The 15,337-nt window shown below is 40.6% G+C and overlaps 1 protein-coding gene across 4 annotated transcripts; it reads left to right on the forward strand.

The window, feature by feature from the left end:
* Positions 1–960: 960 nt before the first annotated feature.
* Positions 961–14,344, forward strand: LOC124875422 (circularly permutated Ras protein 1-like). Of its 4 annotated transcripts, XM_047377577.1 has the most exons (21): positions 961–1,075; positions 1,277–1,378; positions 2,665–2,886; positions 4,184–4,360; positions 4,447–4,581; positions 4,667–4,738; positions 4,824–4,897; positions 6,425–6,610; positions 6,695–6,730; positions 6,886–6,975; positions 7,077–7,228; positions 7,327–7,408; positions 8,209–8,339; positions 10,133–10,217; positions 10,293–10,399; positions 10,529–10,638; positions 11,244–11,358; positions 13,255–13,395; positions 13,525–13,618; positions 13,704–13,730; positions 13,804–14,344. In XM_047377577.1, the coding sequence occupies exons 2-21, from the start codon at positions 1,288–1,290 to the stop codon at positions 13,891–13,893; spliced, it is 2,217 nt and encodes a 738-aa protein (XP_047233533.1). In that variant the 5' UTR covers positions 961–1,075; positions 1,277–1,287; the 3' UTR covers positions 13,894–14,344. The 4 variants fall into 4 exon arrangements, with proteins under 4 accessions (XP_047233533.1, XP_047233534.1, XP_047233535.1 ...); XM_047377578.1 differs by lacking the exon at positions 961–1,075 and having other exon boundaries at positions 1,143–1,378; XM_047377579.1 differs by lacking the exon at positions 961–1,075 and having other exon boundaries at positions 1,359–1,488.
* The last annotated feature ends 993 nt before the right edge of the window (positions 14,345–15,337 follow it).

Below are 15,337 nucleotides of genomic sequence, written 5' to 3' on the forward strand. Positions count from 1 at the left end.
TTCTAGGAAGAGAAAAGGGAGAACAAAGTTAAAAGCTGAAATAACAGCAAATAATGCAAAATTGGAGAGTAGTGTGAGAATGTAGCAAAGAGGGTGAAAGTGGTCATTATGTCCTCCAGCAGCCTAAGCTTATAGCAGCATAACTACACAGATAGTTTCAGTTCAGATTATTTAGTTAAACGGCACTTATTTACAATGTCGTCTCAAGGAACCTCACAAAGGGTCCTACTGATGGTCATTGTTATACTAAAAACCACAAGGATTGGGATACCTCTCTCTGTCACACTGATTATAACCATTGGAAAAGAGAAGGGGTCATACAGGTAGCAGAAATGGAGGGTGTGTTTGCACCTCAACCATAACTGAGCCGGTTTAGGCTAAACCTGACTCCCCCTTACTCCAACCAACAGGGAGGGAGGAAGGCTCCCTAAGGGAATGGATGGCTCAACAGAGCTATGACTCTGTGTAAGTTTAGCAACTGTACTAAAGAGAAACCTAGGATTATTCTTGTTCTCTTCTATTAATGATGAGAAATAAGCTGTTCTAGCTTGGTGAAGTGTCTTTTTATACAACAGTAGGCTATTTTTCCAGATTAAGTAGGAATCCTCTAGGTGTGCAGAGCGCCATTTTCTCTCCAATTTTCTAACATTGTGCTTTAAAGTACGCAGCTCTGAATTAAACCAAGGAGCTAGCCTCCTTTGAATAATTGCCTTCTTTTAACCATGTCTTCCTCTTTGGTAAAACTACTGTATAAAAACATATTTACAAAAAACTTTCAGCTTTATTTCCCTTCTTATGTATCTAAAATGTCTTCACTGAGATCAAAGTGGAACGAAATCAAATTCCTTGTTTGTTAGAACTTGGCAAATAAAGCTGATTGTGATACAGATCTGAGTACCCGCTCAGCTGTACATTGCGGTGAAAACTGCTCTCTGTGGTGTGAGGACTTCTGAAGACAGAGAAACCTGTTGGACAACATGTCTGAGGTGCAGTAAACGTTTGACAACATTTCACACTTTTCCGAGTCCTGGGAGGATTTTATGTTCCTGATTCTGCTATACAAAGATCAACATTTGTGAGTTCCGGTTTTATAAACCTTTCAGTGTTTGAATGGACTGGTCCTGGTGTCTTTTTGTTTCTTGACGGGTTTCCTGGTATTAGTGTGACTAATATTTGAAAATCTTTATCGAGGGAACCACTTTGACCTGTTTTGTCTGTTAAAAATGTAACTTGTCGCCTCGTTTTTTAAAAGCTGTATCGGTTCTGTCCCTGTCAGACGGAGGCCCTATGGAATTTGCCTGTGGGTTTGTTTATGTACCGCCTTCACTGAGCCAGAGAGAAGTCCAACGATCCACCGCCAATGTTGCTAAACGCTCAGGTAACTCAACTCCAGCTGGACTCATCTTAAAAGGAGGCATCTCTGTGTCCACCTGCTGTTTAGTTCACAAGGTCTGATAGGGACCCATCAACTGTTTAGAAGAAGACCAGGTAAAAGACAAACTCGGGTCTTACGTGATCAAATCTTTTATAGGTTAAAAGTAGAGAAATAAGCCTGAGTTTGCTTTAAGACTGTCGATAAATGGAGTGAAACTATGTTGGTAGATTAATCTTTTCTGTTGAGGAACTGGTTGGTAAAGTATCAACATGTATTAAGTGATTAGTAACAAACAAACAGCTGCTCCGTCAGCCTTTTGGAGGTATATTTTCTTTCATACTTTGGTTTGTTGAGCTGAAGTCACGTGACTCCTGAGTCACATTTGCTAATTGTTTAAAAGTCATCTGAAAACTGGTTGATTAGTTTGAGTTCATACCTGAAATGTCTGGAAGCTTTACAGCTCAATGTGTTACATCTAGTGTTTCCTTTACTAAAGCGTTTGTTTTCCTTTTCTGTTGTGGATGTGGGCTTATGTAGAATAGTCATGTGGAGCCAGTATCTTACCTGTAGTGGACAACAGCGTGGTAGCGGTGATGAGAATCTGGTTGATTCTTCTCATCAGAGAGGTCAAACCTTTTTTCCACGGCAGTTTGTCCCAAATGTGACAGGCCAACACAAAGTAACATTTAACTATGGAAGTAAAATGATACATAAAAAATCTCAAAGTGCGCCGTGTATTTCTACTCCAGCCTCTTTTACTCTGATACCTCTAAGGAAAAGTCAGCGTAGCCTTTTTAAAGTATTTTACTTGGTGAGTAGTGTCCACCGGTGTGTAATTTATTACTGCAGCTGTCCTGTGAACGCCTCAGAGGTTCTTTAGAGAACATTACAGAACAACCAGAATCATGAAAACCAAGGACCACAGCAGACAGGTCAGGGAGAAAGTTCTGGAGAGGTTTATTGCAGGCTGAGGTTCTAAAACAATATGCTTTGAACAAGACAAAATGTGAAAAAGGGTTTAAGAAGGGAGAAATTTGCTCTTTTGGGTTCTCAACTTTTGCTAAACTCAACTGTGAGATTTATTCCTTGACTTTCCAAACAGGGAACCCTGCTGCTGAAGATGCAACACTCTAATGACCTGACAGTACAATTACATTTAAAAAAAACAAGAGACTATGTTTAAGAGCTTTTTTCTATTCATATGTTTAGTTTTTAACTTGAATAAAAATAAAGAAATAATTTTGTTTAAAGCATAGCTATAATCATATTTTGTTCTGTTTCCTTTTTAGCCCTCCTTCCTCCTGTTAAACACCTCCGTCCTCGTACCCCTCCTCCTCCTCCTCCAACCCAACCACTAGATCCCAAAGTCAAAGTGCAGCAGTCTGCTGCTTCTTCTCATAAGATCTCTGAACAGCTGGAAAAAAGCCTAAAAGTGTTTCACAGGAGACCACAGCCATCGTTTACTCCCACTGGAGCAGATTCTCCGGTGATGGCACATTCTCAAAAGACAGGTACAGAGATGTTGGTTTCATACATGGATATTTCAGTTATTGGGTTATTCTATTTCATATCTGGCATTAAGAAATCACACCAAAGCTGCATCTATATGATTTTTTTTTTTTTTTTTACAGTTTGTTTTATTTCTTTAATATTCAACTTTCTGATCAGCAGCTTCAAAGAGGTACAAACTAGAGTAATCCGTCTGGTTGTTCTGCTGGAAATGACCCCCCAATACCATCCTTTTTGGGTTTTTCTTCCATTTTCTCAGGGCATTGATTGGTTGAGATGTGTGCTTTCGAGGATTTGATCTCCAAACTGCTTAGATTTCCATTGTAGGTTACCATGGTGATAGACTCAAGGTGAAGTGGTTCAATTCCAGTTTGAACCTGAAGCATACATCAATAAGCCAGTGATCCTGCCTATTGGTGCAGGCCTCAGATCCTGCAGCTCCAGAGCAAACCCATATTATCACCCCTCCACCACCGTGCTTTATGTTTGTTTTGATTTCCTCACTAATAAAGCTATGTTTGTCTGTGATTTGATAATCCTCTGCAGAGCTGGTCTGTTGTAGCATGGCTGCTGCAGTGAAGCAGTCTATTTATTTATAAGGTATTTGGTTGTAGAAACCAACTGCTCAGTGAACTGCGTTCTTTAATCACCTTACCAATAAATTCAGTTCCACTCAAATGTATTTCATTAATTCTAAAGTGATGAATGAACATCAAATAACAATGCAGACCAAGTCTGCTACATCTGGCATTTAGACCAGTTAACAAAAACACTTTAACATGCAAACATATGTAGAAATAGACAATAATAATAATTAAAAGGTCACCCATTTCCAAAAATGGAACTCAATTTACAATAAACCAAATTCAAAAAGACATAACTTGCAGAAATGCCCATCAATGCCCAGTTGGCTGCAGTCAACGACATGCAGGGAACTGAATTCTGCATATAGCTGAAAATTTAGCCTTTAAATACAAGACCTTCATGGACATTAGCGTAAAGCCGTGGGTGATCTTCCACAATAAATCAGGACTAAATGTTTGGGTCACTTCCGTCCCCATATTCAGCCTTTCCATGTGAAAACTTGCAGGGTAAGTGTGAAAGTCGCAACAATGGAAGCTCAAGCTGGAAAAGAAAAACCTGCATCATAAATGAGGCATTTCATTCAGTTCAGGAATAATTTCTGATCTGAACATAAGCAGTATTTAATATAAGCTGAATTGATTTTTAAATAACTTAAATATTCAGTTTTGCTGTGAAATATTCCTTTAACACTCTTCTTCTATACGGTTTCCATAGTTCTTCTGCCATTATATGTGAAGTCTACATCAAATACTGATTCCTACAAACACCCTGAACATCCTCACGCCTCCTCCGACACCAAGAATCCGACATTTGACTATAACCGACCAAAATATGAACCTGAATCAAACATGGACAACTTCTACTCCTACACATTTCCAGAAGGCTCAGCTGGTAAGGAGAAGCTGAAATGTTTTTATCTGTATTTTTGCACTTTTAATGCAAAAAGCTCCAAAATGATCCTCCTAGTTTTGCCTCAGGCCTAACTCTGCCTCCAAGACCTTCATTTATGCATCTCACACCAGAGTATGTGATGGTGTTACCCTCAGCTGTCTCAACTCCTACAAGTCCTCAGATGCCTCCTTTACCCAAGCCACCGTTGTCTACAGCTAAAGGTAATTATAACGGCGTGCAACAAGGTGTTAAAATACAACGAGGTGAAAATGTCCATGCATGTCTTTTTCCTCTTCTCTGAAACAGATAAGGAGCCTCTGCTGGGAAACCCGAATGTTGTTCTTATCAGTTTAGGAAAATTGCTCTCAGAGGAAAGAGGTTGGTAAATCCTATCAGCATCGCTCATCTAGTTTGATTTTTCGTCCTATTTGCGTACCTGATGATGTTCTCTGTGTTTTTCCAGAGTGGCCCACACATGGGGAGCCCAAGTTGTGCTCAAAGTGTGGCTCGGTACTGGACAGCAGGCAGAAGGATGAGGTATTTCCATCACATCAGCTGTACTCACAAACCTCAATGATATTTATTGAGATTTTAATTGATAGACCAAGACAAAGAAGAACAAAAATGAACCTGAAAAGTGTGGCAGACATCTGTAACCAGCCACCTTTTCTCTGATACTCCTAAAATAAAATCAAGTGCAACCAACTACCATCAACTACCAACTACCTTTAATTGGAAGAAGAATAAATACTAGCTTAATCTGAGTAATCTGTTCTGGTGAAGAAAGAGCAGAGCCAAAACACAAAGCTCTCAATTTACTGGTCCAGTTACATTGCAACCCGCAACTATGGTCACGAGATATGGATCATGACCGAAAGAATGAGATCTCTGATATAAGCGGTCGAAATGAGCTTTCTCTAGGGGAGACACAGCTGTAGAGATGAGCTGAGGAGCGCCATCATCCTCAGGGGAGTTGGAAATAGAGTCGCTGCTTCTCCGCATCAAAAGGAGTCAGCCGAAGTCGTTAGGCCATCTGGTCAGGATGCCTGCTGGGTGCCTCCATTTCCAGGCACATACATCTGGGAGGAGACCCCGGGAAGACCCAGAATTCCATGTCCAGTCTGGCCTGGGAATACCTTGGGATCCTCCAGAATGAGCTGAAGGATGTTGCTGGGGGATGTCTGGGGTTCCCTGCTGGACCTGTTCCCCGTGGCCAGATCCTGATAAGACAATGGATAGATGGATGTAAGTATTACTACAGCCGTTCTGTTTTTGGCCTCAGAGGTTTGTTAGAGAACATTAGAGAGCAACCAGCATCATAAAGACCAAGGAACACAGTAGACAGGTCAAGGAGAGCACATGTGAAGAGGTTGGACCAACTGCAGACCTACCCACACATGGATGTCCACCTAAACTGACAGGCCGAGTAAGGTGAGCTTCACACAGAGAAGCAGCCAAGAAGGTTATGGTAACTCTGGAGGAGCTGCAGAGATCCACAGCTCAGGTGGGAGAATCTGTCGACAGGATGACCTTTAGACATGTACTCAACAAATCTGGCCTTTATGGGAAAGTGGCAACAACAAAGCCACAAGACGTGCAATTGAACTGTTTGTTTTTATGCAAAACAAAATTATGGCAGAAAACTAACACCCAACCCTGAATAGACCATCCCCATGACGATGCCTGGTCAAGGCAGCATCATGCTTTTCCTCAGGGATAGGGAAGCTGGTCAGAGTTGATGGGAATATGAATGGAGCTAAATCCAGGACAAGAAAACCTGTTAGAAGCTGCAGAAGAACTGAGACTGAGGTGGAGGTTCACCTTCCAACAGGACAATTATCCTCCCTCCACTTAACAGCAATGCACCACTTTGTCTGTCACAAAACTTCCCAAGAAAACACAATGAAGCTTGTGGGTGTAACGGGATAAAATGTTGAAACGTTCAAGGCGTGTGAATACATTTGCAAGGTTTCCACATTTCCTCTTAATGACGTTCAAGCAAAATTTATAGATTGGTTGAAGGAATGAGATTGATTGGACCTTCCTGTCTTTGCTTTGTTACAGGTTAAGGCGTGTTACTTTTGTAAATTTGGGGATTTAACCAGACCTCCCAGTTTGTCCAAGTGCCCTCTAAATGGCCAGAAAGATGAGCTCTTTCTGCTAACCCCTCATGAACATCCTCTGTCTCCTTCTAATTCTCTGCTGCTCTTCTGCATCGACTCATCGGGCTCTATGAGCATCACCTCCAAGGTAAAAAACCTGAACTGAGACTTTACTCATGGTCCCATCAGGCAGCTGTTGAAATCCACATGTGGTGTCTCGACTTTATTTAAGGAAGCGGGCCAGAACAGCCACAGGTCCAGGCTCCAGGTGAATTATCTTCTGATTTCTCTATTGCCTTAATGAAAGTTGTTTATAACATCCTGATGGATCTGTCAGTGTTTCTGTTAAAGGTAATAAAAAGCCTATAAATCCAATAATTTCAAAACTGGATTCTTATTTTACATTTTTTGGAACAAATACAGTTTGTTCAAGAAGCTGTGCTGCAATGTGTTCAGAAACTTAGTGACCAACAGCCTGAAGTTCGAGTGGGACTCATCACATTCAATTACCAGGTACATTTATTATTAAAATGTAGACCAATGCACATTTTAGATCCATTAAATCACCAAATAGTGTTGTTAGTGTTTATTTATTTCCACTTTGTCTTCTGCAGGTCACGATGCACGGATGCAACCATTTTCAATCACAGCTTCTCAGTGGTTCTGAGTTGAACGACAGCAGCTTTCTGATGGAGGCTGCAGCAGGTTTTCCCATTCCTCCTCCACTGTCACAGACCAAAGATTGCTTACAGAGACAGATTTTAGGGTGAGCACAAGTTAAAGTGATCACATCTCTTTTTGTTGTTTATTTAAATAATACAACAAATCCATGTTTTTGTACTTTGGTTATTATTTTATCTTAAGATTATCTGCAAATGGAGAAACAGCTCTGGGTCCAGCTGCTCTCCTAGCCATTGCAATGGCCTCCAGACTGCCAGGCTCAAAGGTAGGTTTAGATGCTGACTGATGCTGTTTTATTTTCTACACTTATTTCAGTTTGGTAAAAACCAGAATAACATCTGGGGTTCCTTTTGCTGAAACCATGGCCCTTTATTCCTAACAGAACCAGTGTAACTGGGTCAGGTTTGTGGGCCACCTTGCTCACACACTCCTTTTTAGCTCACACATTCTCTGCAGGACTGAGATCAGGTCTTTGTCCACTCTTTAACCAACTTGGTGGTCTGCTGAGGAACATTGTCATATGGATGTCCCATTTGTGTAAAGCACAAGCTTTACCTTCCTGGCCAATGTCTTGAGACACTGCTTCTATATATCCACATAACGTTCTTTCCTCATGATGCCATCTATTTTATGAAGTGAAGCTCGGTTAAATACGTTTTGGTTTTGTTTTGGGCTTTTCTTCATCAAATGCATCAAAAGTTAAATGAAAATGAGATTAAATGTCAGGCAATGATGCTTTAATGCTAAATAAGGAAAATCTTGTAGTTTTTGTTTCCTGTTGCATTCAAAACCATGAGCTCTGACAAAAAAGAAAAAAGAAAAAACAGAAATCGGCATCATCCAGGAAAAGCCTGATCGGTGCATCTCTAATACAGATGTAGAAGAAAAATGTCAATCATTTTTCAACCAGGTTATCTTCAGCCATCAAACTTTCTCACTCAGACTGAATTTTGAAATTATTACAAAACTTTAAATTATTACAAATACTGTATGTGATATAAATGAATCTCACTGTTCTCTTTTCAACTGTAAAATATTGATTTGCTGTTCCTTCTGATCTTGAAGGTGATTATCTGTACAGATGGAAAAGCCAACGCAAAGTTAGGGAATCTAGAGGAGGAGGACAACGACGCTCACGCCCTCCTCTCATCCACTATCTTCTACCAGGACCTCGGAGAGTCCGCTGCTAACCAGGGGTTGGTGCACATTTCCTAATCATTCACAGAAATCATGACAGTATCTAAGAAATAGATCATATCTGTTAGCACCCCTGCAGGTAATACTTCATACAACCCTGTTTTGTCAAAACTTCTCCCAAAACATTTCATAAGGCTGGTCCAGTCTAGATGGTGCAGAGTCCTCCCTTATGCTCAGTTCTGCTCAGCTCACCTCACAGGTTTCTGATGGGATCTGGGTCTGGAGATTAACGAGGACAAAGGTTGACTTTGTGTCTGGGGAACCATCTCTGTGTTGATATGTTTAGGAACACCAACCTACTGAGAGACCCAATAATGACCCGTTTTCTGGAAGAAGAGATCCAGTTTTCCTGGTATTGAAAGAGCTAGTGATACCATGGACTGTTGGTGCCTGTCTCCAGCAAGAGGCGGGCTTCAACCATGTATCATTGCCATCAGGCCCATTCTACCTGAACAATACATGTATTTATGAAATGTTGCCATGTTCATGTTGCTGTAAAATATTCCTGATTTAAGTTTTAAACGTGTTTAATGAGGGGCCTAAATAAAATCAGGGATTTAATCTGGTCAAATATTCACATCTACTGTAATTCTTAAAAATTTAAGCGACATTTTATTTTTATTTTATTTTATTTTTTTTGTCTGGAAATCGGGTTATTTTGTGTGTGGTGGGGGGTGGTTACCACTATGACATCACTCAGCAGTGGAGCTACTGAAAGCTGACTGGAAATTATGACCATTTTAGTCATTGCTTTACAGTTGATTCATTTTGATTATTGTGAAAGCAGCTGTTGGTACCAGACTGATACCAATGTGCTAACGTGGCCTTGGCAACTTCTGCTAAGTGGCTATCGACAAAATATCTCCTGGATGTCATGTAAACATGGCGCTCTTTCCCAGCATCCCGAACAGCTGTGACCCAGATAAGACTTTGCGGCCGATTGAGAAAACTTCCATCTCTCTCCTCAAGGACAATAGTGCTTCTATCTGTGTTAACAGTCTAATTCTTGCTCACACTCATAGTTATATATTCACACCCCCAGGATTCCACCGCACTCTTGCAAAGTTTTTCTTCTTGTGTGTTGCTTAGCCCTGCACCTAATTGTGTGATTTCATTACTTTTTTATAGATATTTAGTTTTATCAGAAGGATTACCAGCGAAAACCAAACATTATTAATAATAGAAAATTTGGACTATAGCTGCTGTTACACCAATGACCCAGCTTTCTTAATTAGATTACAATGGACTGTTATTACTCAGTTCAACCTCAGTACCAGTAAAAGCAATATATTATTAGCACCTGAAAATGTGGATTAAAGCTGTTTTGTACCAGTGACTCAGCTTCCTTAGTTAGAATTCAGTGGAATGATGAGACTATTAATATTATCATCTTCTTTTAGCATAAGATGCTTTATTATTAAGAGTGGCTTGGAACCAATTTCTACCAGTAAACCCAGAAGGATTATTAATTATTATTACTCCCAAGGATTAGTAGTGTCATTTGATTTGTTTTTCTGTGTTCTGTATCATTGTAATGTTTTTCCTCATGTACAGCGCTTTAAGTTCCTTGTTGCTGAAAAGCGCTTTATAAATAAACTTGACTTGACTTGACCAATGCAAATAAACCATAAAGTACTTTTGTTTCTTATCGCAGCATGTGTTTTTGACTGTGGATACACTCATTTGAATATCTATTTCTCTCCTGTCAGAAGCGTATTGCCATTAAACCTTCATCAGAATTGTTCTCTGGCTGATCCACATATTCAGTGATGAAATATTCTTGTTCCTTCAGAGTGACCGTGTCCGTGCTGTCTATAAAAGGAACTGAGTGCCGGCTGGATGAGCTGGGAAGACTGGCAGATCGTACTGGAGGGAAAGTAAGAATCTGCGGTTCTGGTTTCTCAGAAACACAAGGGCATCTATTTATTTTTATTAATTTCTCTTGTCTCTAGGTGGTAATAGCCAGCCCCAACCAGCTGCACTCAGAGTTCGAAGAGATTATTCAAGATAGGACCATAGCTACACACTGTGCAATAACGTTACTGCTGCCCAAATCTCTGTAAGAGCTGCAATAACCACAGCGCTAGCACATGATTCATGGATTCTTGTCAACTGAAAATATTTCAAAACCTTCAAATTGCAGTAATAATAAAGCCCACGGCACTGACTCATGTTCTGTTTGCTGCAGGCGGATGAAAGGAGAGAGGGAGGCGGGACACAAAGGGACCAGAGAGGTGGGAAATGTGAACAATGATACTGAGGTCACCATCCAGTTTGTAGCTAATGAAGACATAGAAGGTGAGAAGAAAAAAACAGACAAAAACAGAATTAGTTTGGTTTCATCCACTTCCAGCTGCAGTTAGAGGTGGACTGCAAGGGAGAGATGTGTGAGCTGCCAGAAGACTTCAAGATGTGGAAAATTTCTGTTGTTGACAGGAAAATAACACTTTAATTCTCACGTTGAAATCACAGTGGCAACAGCACTGTGAGGCGAGAGACGAGCCACATTCAGCTTCCAAAAGAGAAATAAGAAAATGGACCCTGTAATTATTGCCACTCGGCTACACAGGAGGTGTGTTTGACTCTGTCCAAGATTTATTCTGTATCCGTGTCTCGCTGCTGCCTGAAAACAGGGTCATAGCTGACGCAAGAACCGCCAAGAAACAATCAAGTGGCAAATGAATGAAATCACTTAAATTGAACCTGTCTGACAACATGAAGTAGGCTAAAAGCAACACATCATGTCATTGACGTTTATCAGTTGAACCAAAGCGAGACATTCAGACACCAGCTGGAAGATTTGGGTGGTTGGGTCTATTAAACAGCTTAACCAGGAAATGAAAATATTCCATGTTAACTTCACATCATGGCCTCATTTGTGTGTATTTTGTGCTCCTTTGCAGTGGTGGCACCAGCCTCTGGTAGCCGTGTCTTCATTCAGCTGCAGATCCGATACAAGAAGAACGGACAGGCTCTGCTCAGAGTGTTTACTGCAGAGAGAGAAGTTACTGACGACAGGTGATAATGATGCATTCACATCTGAAAATAACATCTTCCAGAGGAGCATCAGAGATGTATTTAGTTGTATTCTCCCCAGTGTTAGACTCATGATTATTGATTAATTAAACCTTATCAATAATTATAATTAAAAATCATAATTTGACTAAATTAATTTCTTAACCAAAATCCTCATTTATGAATCGATGTTTCTGGTGTTGTAATTGTGGCTCAACGCCTCTGATAATTACAACTGTTAAATACTCAGTAATAACTAACAAGTATTACCAGAGATGTCACTGTTTAATCGACAGTTTCTGCCGAAACGTGTGGAACTTTTAACCTTATCTTGACTGACGAATCACTCTTGCACAAAATAAACACAGAACGCCTTCTGTTATCATCTATGTGAATATTTATTAAATCACATGCTGATACAATCCGTTCTTCTGATTTAATAATCTTCACCTACTCAAACATGCAAAGTTCTACACAAAAGGGGTAAAATATCTAACTAAACAAAAATAAAGCGAAACAGCAGTGGGTGTGTATGGGATCAAGCCAGCAGTTATGGCAAAAATGATAATATGACGAAAGGGGTGTGGTGGTCAGGATGTTGGGGCGCAGTTTCACTGTAACTCAGTTATACTCAGTCATAAAACTTGCTCCAACTCTGCGAGGTGAGCAGACAAAGAGTTATAAAACTTTTGGTGGCAAGCTAGCAAGCAGTAAGGTTGCAGACAAAGAAAATGGGGAATTTCACCATGAGGTTATTTTAACAGTCCAGTCTCACAGCGCACCTGCGCTTGCTCTCAGGTGTTCAATAACCCCGCAAAACACACACAAAGATGGGGAGCGCAGCGGCCTCCAGACGTCCAACACGGCACATCAAAGTTTCAACAAAGAGGGTTACATGCACATATAATTCAGAAAACATTAGATTAAATAGCGAATCTCATCGCACTAAAACCTCCTACCCTGCCCGGGATTCTAAGACATAAAAATAAAGGATGGGTTTTACTTGTTGTCGGCTTTCCTCTGAGCGGGGTTGAGAAAGGAAGGCTAAAGTTGGAAGTTACTGTGCGTTCACAGTTAACTTCAGGAAAAGCGGTCAATCTTCGTCCTCTGGCCTCCTTGGCGAAAGGGAAAATATGATCTGACCATCAAAGTCGACTAGGACAAAAACACGGTGACAATTTCTCCCCTCGAAACTCCGTGTTTTTAGTTACGTGTTAAACTCACGTCTTCAATCGGCAAAGTGAAATTTCTGGCCTTCTTAGTCCAGAAACCTCAGTTATGAATTGTTTGTTGGCCAACGAGAGAGAATAAATGAGATCCACTCGGGCGGACCCGGTCTCCAGCTGAAGGCGAGTGTTCAAAATGGAGGCCTCCCTATATAGCGTCTTGTGACGTCAGACTTGGGACGCCCCGTCATATCAGTCGTAGTGTCCGACAGAATTTGTAGGAGCGAACTGTCCTGGATACAAAATGGCCGACAACGCCAGGAGGCCTGGTGGCGTCCAGCAACGTGCAAATGGTACAATATTCAGCAAACAAATGGTCCAACAACACCCTGACTAAGTTATCCCAATAAAACAATGACCAGTAGACATTATCATGTGCACGTTAATGCAGTTTCAATATGACTAGACTGTTGCTGATAAACAGGAGCTTTCACGCAGACATGCTTGCACCACACCTCCTAAATGATTCCCCATTCATCCTAACATTTAGTTGCACGGTGAATGAACCACTCAGCCTAATCTACCTCCTACACTGAATGAAGGTCATGTAATTCATTGTCTGAGCATACAAAGAGGCTGCAGTGTGTGTTTGTGCTGCAGAAAAATGGCAGTGCTGCAGAAAATGTTGGGGAGCTTCCTCTCATGAAAACCCTGTTGTCCTCCTCCTCCTCAGTTTGGCGGCCCTGTCCTCCCTCTCCCTGGCCATCGTTCAGCTCAACTTGTTACAGACCACCGCCGCTCTGGCTGTCAGAGGCCGCTTCCTGGACGCCAGAAAGGAGGGAGCTCTGCAGCAGAAGCTTATTGAAAGAGCGATGTGAGTAACAGCAGGTAGCTGCGACTGACGGCAGCGTTAGTGGGTGGCTACTTCAGGCTCAAATTAGACAAAGGGATTTAATGAAGGCTGATGTTCACATTGAGCATGTATTTAAATGGGTGTTTGCAGAGAGTATAATCAGAGTTCAGAGGACGAACAGACGTACCAGCAATGGATTAAAACCATGGAGCCCATAAACAATAACATACATACCCTAACAAGGGTGAGTTTTACAGGCGTTCTTAGATAGTAAAATCACAAAATGCAACCTTTTAACTTCTGTGATTTGTTTTTCCTGTATTTTTCAGAGGAGCACTGTAATATCTGACTCTGAGGTAAATCATGTCCTTTTTTAAGATTGCATTGAATGCCTATTTTGTTTGGCTTTAATCTCTCTCCTCCCACCAGCCTCTAACAGACGCTGGTGCAGCACTGCTCATCACCATGAAGCACAGCAACAGGAAGTCCATTTCATTGAAGGATAAACACCGACTATAGCTGGCGGTCTCCCTCCACTGTTTACCTCTCTGGATGCAGCCAGACAGCCATGCATGACAGAGCTGAATGTTACACGCCTTCCCTGACTTTCTATAGAGACAATACATTTTTTAAGCATTTTTAAAGCTTGTTGTATATTGAAATATAAGCTAATTCATTTTCTGAGGTGTTGTTTTTGGAACCAGCTGGTTACACGATACAATAGATCAATATGCAGCTGAAACTACGATTTCTATGGTTCTCAAGCAGAAGTAAACCTCTGGGTTGTTTACATGTAAAACTGAAACCTAAGCAGACAAGAACAGCTTGTTATATTAACACATATGGATTATCTGCATTTAAACTGGCAACATGAGCAATGGAGCAATGTGTGAAATAAGATTAAACATAAATATGCATTTAAATGGATTTATGTGGAGCTGGCATCATTAAACCAACACCTAACTCTGAACAGATGTCTGTGAATCATTTGAATGGACCATTGTTCAGGGTCCAAGCAGAGGCATCAGTCAGGTTCTGGTAATACTGAGCAGGTGCTTCTGCCTTACTGTGTGCAACCTTGTACCTCCACAGCTTTAACGAGCTCTCCTTTTTAAGCTCTTACAGTTTAAAATAAGATGCTTTTTTTTTTTTATTTCTACATTATCAGTTTATTTTTATATCACCAGTTAACAACAACTCTTCAAGCACCTTCACATCCTGTTATATAGGTTCAGTTTGCTCTAATTTACTGATCTTATGAAGGTACAAACAGCACTAACATAATTTAAAGCCAAAAACATATTATCACCAAGTAATATTCAACAATTAAATGAAAGGGGCGTGGTATCATTTAGGGGGACAGTTTTAAATCATAAAAGTTTTTGTATTTCCCTCTGTGGAGAAAAACTGTTGATGGGGAAATCAAGGAGTGTCCAAATATGAAACTGTTCAAAAAGACGTATAAAAACACAATTTTCAAAAGATTTGAGGATGAAGTGGGTATCTGATTATTTTTGCTAATTACAGATATATTAAATAACCAAATGTATCGGGTCACAGCACCAGATCAGTTAATTCCTCCATGGCTGCAGGTGTGGAGAACCTTGATTGGCCTGCAGAGTCCTGACCTCAACCTTCTTCAACACCTTTAGGATGAATTAGTGGAGGCTGCGGTTCTGGTTCTCATCTAACTATGAACACACTCCTAAACCTTGGAAGATGGTTACAGAATAGTTAAAGTTTCTGATGCTGGCAACGGCCAACGGTCAACAAACTGGACTTCAGAGATTAACAATAGGATGTCATCAAAGTTCATGTACATGTAGAAGTAGGCAGACAGAGAACGTGTTTGTATAAAAGACTGCATATTTAGACCAGGATAGTAATATATTAATTGTAACCTTATTTTGTAATTTATGTCATATAATTTATATGCTATTACAAATTGGGTAAATTAATTATT

Source organism: Girardinichthys multiradiatus, chromosome 10 (assembly GCF_021462225.1).
Source record: "Girardinichthys multiradiatus isolate DD_20200921_A chromosome 10, DD_fGirMul_XY1, whole genome shotgun sequence".
NCBI classification, from domain to species: domain Eukaryota; kingdom Metazoa; phylum Chordata; class Actinopteri; order Cyprinodontiformes; family Goodeidae; genus Girardinichthys; species Girardinichthys multiradiatus.

What these genes read in the sequence shown, in the direction of transcription:
- LOC124875422 (XM_047377577.1), top strand. Translation starts at nt 1,288, where the DNA reads ATGGAATTTGCCTGTGGGTTTGTTTATGTACCGCCTTCACTGAGCCAG. An exon ending in TTACTGCTGCCCAAATCTCT is followed by an intron (nt 10,400 to 10,528) that starts GTAAGAGCTGCA and finishes TGTTTGCTGCAG; the next exon opens with GCGGATGAAAGGAGAGAGGG. An exon ending in ACATACATACCCTAACAAGG is followed by an intron (nt 13,619 to 13,703) that starts GTGAGTTTTACA and finishes TGTATTTTTCAG; the next exon opens with AGGAGCACTGTAATATCTGA.